At 38.7% G+C, this 8,112-nt stretch overlaps 1 protein-coding gene across 1 annotated transcript in view; it reads left to right on the top strand.

The window, feature by feature from the left end:
- The window catches only part of LOC102011373 (zinc finger protein 664-like), a 14,978-nt gene extending 13,144 nt beyond the window's left edge, over positions 1-1,834 (top strand). Inside the window, exon 4 of the mRNA XM_005413508.2 lies at positions 325-1,834. Within this exon, the coding sequence (XP_005413565.2) occupies positions 325-1,561 (1,237 nt within the window). The 3' untranslated portion in view covers positions 1,562-1,834. The remainder of the gene's footprint in view (positions 1-324) is intronic.
- The last annotated feature ends 6,278 nt before the right edge of the window (positions 1,835-8,112 follow it).

Here is an 8,112-nt window from a genome sequence, read left to right on the forward strand (position 1 = left end):
AAAGAAAGCAGGGTAATCAAAGAAGGAAATACAGATGTTGGAAAAGGTATCAAAATTGATCAGTTCATGATACACATATGTATCAATGACCTAAATGAAACTAGGCCTTAAGTATTGCAAACACATATCAATTTAAAATTCCCAAATGAATGAGGTCCTTTGGGAAAAAGAAAGCTTCCTCATTTAGACAGTAGTTTCTAGGGGGTTTAAGTTTTCATTCTCAAAATTTCTTAGCATTAAGCCAGCACTTGGCCCAGTAAATTATTGATATGAAGACTTTTTTATTATGATTGATATTTTTGTTCTTTTTTTTTTTCTTTAAAGAAATGAAGAGGTAGTGAAATTCTATCGAAACAAAGCTTGGAATCAACACAGAAACATATTCCTTTGGACTTTAGAGGAGAATGTGCAGGTGCAACAGGCTGCTCTAAAGCCACCTGAAAACCTTGCTTGTAGAAAACCCGTGATTGGGCATTCATCATTAAGTGTGTCCATTTTACCTCCCACTGGACTGAAGCCACGTGAGTATGTGGGATTTGATCAGAAGCTGTGCAATTTTAAGGAACATGGAAAAAACTGCAGTGATTTACAATCCTTTGAGAAGCATGCAAGAACAAAGGCAGGAGAAAAATCCGATCAGTATGAGCAATGTGAGAAAATCTACTGCGAACTTAAGGAAAGAACTCCCCCTGGAGTGGAGACCTTCGTATGCAAGAAAAGAGTGAAAGCTTCCAGCACTCCCAGTGATATTAAAACCCATGAAAGTATTCACAGTGGGAAGAAAACCTATATATGTAACCAATGTGGAAAAGTATTTGCTGTTAAGTCTACATTTTATAAACATAAACAAACCCACACAGGTAAGAAAGCCTATGTATATAAGCAATGTGGGAAAGCATTCACCACACTGAGTAATTGTAAAAATCATGAAGAAAGACACAATGGGGAGAAACCTTATGAATGTAAACATTGTGGGAAAGGATTCACTACACGGCAGTACTGCAAAGTCCATGAAAGAATTCACAGCGGTGAAAAACCATATATATGTGAGCATTGTGGAAAAGGATTTGCTCATAGGTCTGCATTTCGTGTACATAAAAGAACCCACACAGGTGAGAAAGCCTATATATGTACACAATGTGGAAAAGCATTCACTACACTGAGTAGTTGTAAAATACACGAAAGAAATCACAACGGGCATAAACCATATGAATGTGAGAAATGTGGAAAAGCATTCACTGCATCTAGTTATTATAAAAAGCATGAAAGAATACATAATGGGGAGAAACCCTATGAATGTAAGAATTGTGGGAAAGCATTCCCTACCCGTAATAATTGTAAAGTACATGAAAGAATTCACACTGGGGAGAAACCCTATCTATGTGATCAATGTGGGACAGCATTTAGCCAGCCAAGTAGCCTTAAAATCCATGAAAGAATTCACACCAAGGAGAAACCTTATATGCCTAAGCAGTGTGGGAAAGGATTCACTACACAACATCATTGTCAAATAGGTGAAATAGCTCATGCTGAGGAGAAACCCTATGTGTTCAGGCAATGAGGGAAGGGATTCACTACACACAGATGTTATCAAAGATGTGAAGGAACGCATTGGGCAGAAACCTTTTGTGTGCAGTGTGGGAAGGGGTTCTCTACACATAAATATTGTCATAGACATGAACTCATGCAGATTGGTAACCCTTTGTAAGTAAATTATGTGGAAAATGTTTCATAGTGAATCCTCATGTATAGATCTCATTGATTTGTAACTATAAATATAAACATTGTGGGGAAGTTACTCAATGAGCAGCTTGTACCAACTACATGAAAGAAGTTACACTGAGGAGAAACCCTGTATATTGAAGCCTATTTTGAAAATCCTGGGAAAATTTCTCATATAGTAGAGACCTGGATAATTTTAATGAAAATTTTGATATCAACATTTCTTCATAAATTTTCCAAAAAATATACTCCCAGATGGAGATATCCTACAGTATATTCCTTCTGGGCTCTTTAGTAAATTGATTATAAATATCTGAATTATGTACCTGTAGTCTTCAGTATAAAAACATTGGCATATTTTTGTGGAAGCCATTGTCCTTAAATTTAATATATACTATCTTCTACTTAAACAAGGTGATTGAAATACATTTCTCACTTCAAAAAGGGTACTATTTATGTAGTTTTAATGTTTACTATGCAGAGATATAGGCTACTACACTTGATCTTAGCCAAAAGGCCGAGAAGCAATGGTATAGGCTACTAAAAAGCAACTTTTATTCACTGTTTTTTAGTTGATAGGATTTCCACTAGATTTTAATTTTTTTGGTGTACATACTTCATATTCTGTGAGAAAAAAAGATATTTTTTAAAATTTTCTGTTACATATGTATCCCTATTTAGAGACATGTGAACACATTTTTGAAAAGTTCATTTGTTTTCATAACTTGTAGATTACCAAATATTTCATTTTATCTAACAAGATACATATATAAAAACAATTCTATGAAGTGCATGTATTCACCAAGTAGTCTTTTATGTTATAGTCAATATTATGAATTATGTAAACTTACCATCACCATTTTACTTTTCATACTTTTTTTTTCTCTTTTTGAGAAGATCTTGTTACACAGTTCAGGCTGGCTTTGAGCTCACTTGGTAGGCCAGGCCAGTGTCGAACTTACAGCAGTACTCCTGCCTCAGCCTCCCGAGTGCTGGAATTACAAGCATATGCCACCACACCTGGCATTTTCATGCTTATATTGACAAGACTTGCAATTCTGAATTAATTTTACTAACATTTGGACGAAAAAATGAACCATACAGCTTTCAGTCTTTGATTGTGAGAGATCAGAGGGACCATGGCTTGTGTATAAAAGTATATTATGAATTATAGTAATGTATAAGTCAGTACCTCCTAGAGAAAGAGATTTAATGTGAGATTTACAAATATGTAAGAATTTACAAGATATACTTGCAATGGCTGATGAAAAAGTCAAATGTGGAAATATGAAAAAGTTTTGTCTGTAAACTGAATTTCCAAAAATCCAATTGAAGGCCTCGAGTCCACTGTAGTGTCCCAGGCACATTTAACAGTAGACCAAAGTGTCTGGGCAGGAAGACTGAATTGTCTGAACTGAAAAGTCCATGCTGTAAGCCAGAAGATGACTTTCAAGATGATGGTGAGTAATGAACCTCCTCCCTAGAAAGAGAACAAAGCCTTTCTTCTTTCTTTATTATAACATTCTGGTAACAATCCTCCCCATGGTTCATTTCCCACACTTAGAACTTTGTGAGGAAAATTTAGTTGGACATGTAGTCATCAAGTTGACACAATCAGTTAACTATCATAGTCCACCCCTTGACAACCAAACATATTTCAATAAACCATATTTTCCAGGTAGAAAGGGGAGCTCATAAATATGCCTAACATGTTATAACTGTCCTGTATTCAAATGGAAATACACTAATTCCCTCCCCAGTAGAGAAGGGAAGTTTTCTATGGGTGATGCTTACTCAAACATTTTTTATCGACCATCCTGACATAGGGTAAGTAAGATTTACACGTGTTCGGGAGCATGCAGGGTGGTGTGGGAGTAGACTGAGGAAGATTTAAACAATATTAATTCTATTAATATTATACTACAATGGAAGCATATTAGGAAAAACCATTAAATTACAATCCTTATTTCTGTAGCTAATCACAGAGCTATATCTTGCATTGGGAACTAAGTTGTACTACCCATTCTGTATTTCCTTGGCATTGAAGTACCTCATCTGGTCTTAGTTTTTTACTTGATATTATGACCCATAATTTTATCACTGAAATTTCTGGACCATTGGACATTCTGCCAGGATAGGATTGTTATAGATTCCCCTTAACTTTAATAAGAGGGCATAGTATATTAGCAGGCACCCCAAAGCATCTCCTGCATGCAAATTTATTTTCTCTTTCCTTCATTGTGGAGTAACAGATTAATTCACCAGTGACAGTTTAAGCCAATCACTCCTCTCTTCACTGTAATGCCCTTAGCCTGTTTTTCTCAGAGTCTTAAGAGGACCAAAATGACCAGAGGAAGTCTTCACTTCCAGCTCAATGATATCATGGTTGTGCTTCCTGGTACAAGTTTTTGCCCCTCTGAAACTAAGACTTTTCTAAGCCAGTAGGTCATGAGAACAGGGTTGGGGCCAGAGATATAGCTCAGCAGCAAAGCACTTGCCTGACAAGTGCAAGGACATGAGTTCAATTCCTGCTATGAAAAAAAAAAAAAAAAAGAAAACAGGGTGCAAAAATTTTGATAGTCAATAACTACAGGTAATGGGAAGGGTAAAACTCTTCTCCCAACTCATTCTTCGACCACAAATTGCAGGACCTTAAATCCTGGCTATTGGACACAGGGCACAATGTATTAGATGTTGACAGAAAATATACACAGCCTATTGAAGAACTTTGCACTATCATGCAAGCTATTGCACCTAATTTGAGCTCCTTGTGTCTTGAGAAGACCATTCCACTTTTAAATCAAGCCATCTGCTTCTTGATAGTGAGGAACATGGTAAACCCAGTGAATTCCATGAGCAAGAGCCATTGTCTCACTTCTTTGGACATCAAGTGTATTGGTGTGAGATCCAATGTGTAGCATTCCATGAGCATTGATAAGGCATTATGTGTATCCATGGATCAGAGTTTTTGGCAGAAGCATTGCATGCAGGAAAGGCAAATCCATGTTCAGAATAAGTTGCTATGCCAGTAAGGACAAAGCACACTCCTTTCCATGATGGAAGCTCTCCAATATACTCCATAGGCCAAGAGGTCAAGGGCTGAGCAACCTAGCAAATGGTGCCGTATTTAGGAATCAGTGTTTGTCTCTGCTGCTGGCCTATTTGACATTCAATAGTGGTTAGATAAGGCTTTGTGAGTGGGAGTCCATGTTGCAGAGCATGCATGTCCTCCATCCCTGCAAATATGGCCACTCTGCCCATGAGCCCATTGTTCAATGACTGGGAGGGTTTAAGAGAGAAGTTGACTACTATCTACCAAATGGGTCATCTTATCCTCTTAATAGTTAATGTCCTTTATTGCTGAGGTCACTTTTGGGTGAGGGTTTATATAGGATTTATATTTCTTATATTTCAAATATTTCTTATATTCTTTGCCCATTAAATAGATCTACCCACATACCTAATCTCATAACATCATTGTGAAGAATTTTTCTGTTATGTTTCTTCAAGTTCCTGAACACAAAACCAGAGCATGGGCTACAATCCAGGAGTCAGTATACAGGTACATATCCTGTGCATTTTTCCTCCCAGGCAAAATATGCTGATGCCTTCACCAAATGCCTTCACCAGATTTCTATCCATTGTGAATATTTCTGCTCACCACTGTCCATCAGGGATGTCCTGGAAAGCCTTTGGAATACTGAAGCTGCCAAGTTGCTGGTGGATGAGTGAGTGTCCTACTGCATGCCTGTAATCCCAGCACTTGAGAGGCTGAAGCAGGAGGATCGTTGCAAGTTCGAGACCTGCCTGGGGTACAAAGGGAGCGCAAGGCCAGCTTAAACTGCATAGCAAGATCCTGTCTCAAAAAGACAAAGGCAAACCAAAAAAATTGCATGTGGTGCTAGCATAATATGCAGAACCATCAGAAAATGGTGGCTCTTTTTTTCCTCACAGCTCACCTTATGATCCAACCCATGATGCCATGGGTGCATGTTGGGAAACAGAAGGTGATTTTGCAAGAGTAAAAGCCATGGGCATTTGAGGAAATTCTTCAGGTAACTTACTTCTGACCTCTTGACCTGCTTTCACTGATCACGTATATCTCATTTCATTTAATGATAGTTGCAGTGCACATTCAGAGTAGGACCCGGTGGATCACATAATAGCTAACTCATGAATGGCAGCTCAGGCCCCAGGGTAACCTACTGTCTCATGGTCAAGCATTTAGTTTCCATGAAGGCCTCGTAACAGGCCAAAACTATTGATCAAAGGGAGAGTTATTTTTTTTATTGGAAGAATTTTAAAAGAAATATTCATAGGAGAACGGAGAGTAATTGTTTACAGATGATGGCAGGGTCTTGCTAAAAAATTCTAAACATTTTTCAGATTTTCCCAAAGAGTGCCTGCCGCATACTAGAAACAACATTCTTACCAGCCACTGACACTAGAAATACAATTGCATCTGCTGGATAATATAACCGCATTGGCAGAACAACCTGCACATCTGCCTTGACCTGGGGCAGTGACTTTTCTTTGTTCAGGGCCCCACTCAAAACCTGCAGCATTGTGAGTCACTCAGTAAATGGGCCTGAGTTACCCACTTGAGTGAGGAATGTGCTGTCTGCAATATGCTAAAAGCCCCACCAGGCATTGTGCCTATTTTTTGTTTGTTGTTTGTTTGGTTTTTTTTTTTTTCTGGTACCGGGAATTGAACTCACGACCTTGCGCTTGCCAGGCAGGCTCTGTGCAGCTGAGCTAAATTCTCAGCCCCTTGTGCCTATTTTTTGGATGTAGAGAAAGCAAGACCAACAACTTGTCTTTTAGAAGGTATAGCTCTACATTCCCAAACCACTGGACTCACAGAAATTTCACTGCAATTGAAGGACCTCGAATTTTAGTGTGCTGTATTTCCCATCCTCTGGCTCTCAAATTCTTTACTGAAAACCCAGAGTTGTTACAACCTGCTGCTCACTTGGTCCACTCAGCAAAATATTATCAATATATTGCATCAGTGTGATGCCTTGTAGAAGAGAATGGTGATCAAGATACCGGAAAACTCGATGGTGACACAGGGCTGGGAGTTAATATAAACCTTAGGTGGTACAGTAAAATTGTATCACTGTAAAATTGTACCACTGAAAGCAAACTTTCTGATGAGCCTTATTGGTAGGTATGGAGAACAAACATTTGCCAAATCAATAGCTGAGTGTCTATTACCAGGAGACATGGTAGTGTTCTCAAGCAAGTACACCACATCTGGTAGAGCTGCTTCAACTGGAGTCACAACTTGATTCAGTTGTGGTACATACCATCGTTCTAGATCCGTCCATCTTCTTCACAGGAAAAATCAAACCATTAAATACAGCTGTAATGGAACCACCACTCCTGCTTCCTCCAAGTCATTCATAGTTGCTATAATGTCTGCATTGCCTCTAGGAAGACAGCATTGTTTTGCATTTACTATTTTTCCCAGCAAAGCAACACTAATGGCTACCATTTCGAGATTCCAATTATACTTGCCCTCATGCTACAATTAAGAAACTACTGTGAGGGTTCTGCCAAATACGTATACGTGAGTATATCTGTCCCAATTGCACATTCTGGAAGAGCAGGAATAATTACAGGATGAATCTGAAGACCTACTGGACCAACACTGAGTTGAAACTTATGGCTAAAATTCCATTGATCACTTTAATGGCATAGGCCCTTACTCTTACTCGAGGGCCACAATAATGTTTTTAATCTTCTGAAATTAACATTAGTTTAGAAACTGCTTAGTAGTCTCTGAAATGTCTGATCTTTTTCCTTCCCTCAGTGTACAGTTTTTCTGGTAAAAGGCCTTAGATCCTTTTGTAGAAGAATGATTGAAAGATTGTCCACATAAATTTTTGTTTGTGCACTAGGGTCCTTCCTCAACTGGACCTGCTGTCCTCTTCTTTAGAGTTCTGAGTCTGTAAACTGGCTCATATTTGTGTACTGATTGAGGGGCTGTGATTCCCTGTTATTAACATTTAAAGTAACTTTCTGTTCATTTGCCTTGTTTTAAATTTTATAAATCTAGTAATATTTGTGTAGACTTTCCATCTATTTCACTTTTGGAAACACCATGTGTTATGGTTTATGTCTGTGTGTCCCCCCAATGCCTCATACGGACATGGGGCAGGCTTTTAGAGTTTGAATGTAGGTGTGAGAGCTGCACCCACCCTGGAGTGGATAGTTTGCATATGTAAGGGAGAGGAAAAGAGTGCTTGAGGTGATTCCTCCCTCATTCCGCCCTGGTGTGTGCTTGCAGCTTAGCTGTGTGCTGCCGCCCTGAGATGCAGCCCTCTGCCATGTGCCACTCTGCCTTATAATCTGCCAAGTACAGATTGAAACCTCCACAAACTGTAA

This window comes from Chinchilla lanigera, unplaced genomic scaffold (genome assembly GCF_000276665.1).
Source record: "Chinchilla lanigera isolate Chin_1 unplaced genomic scaffold, ChiLan1.0 scaffold00168, whole genome shotgun sequence".
NCBI lineage: Eukaryota > Metazoa > Chordata > Mammalia > Rodentia > Chinchillidae > Chinchilla > Chinchilla lanigera.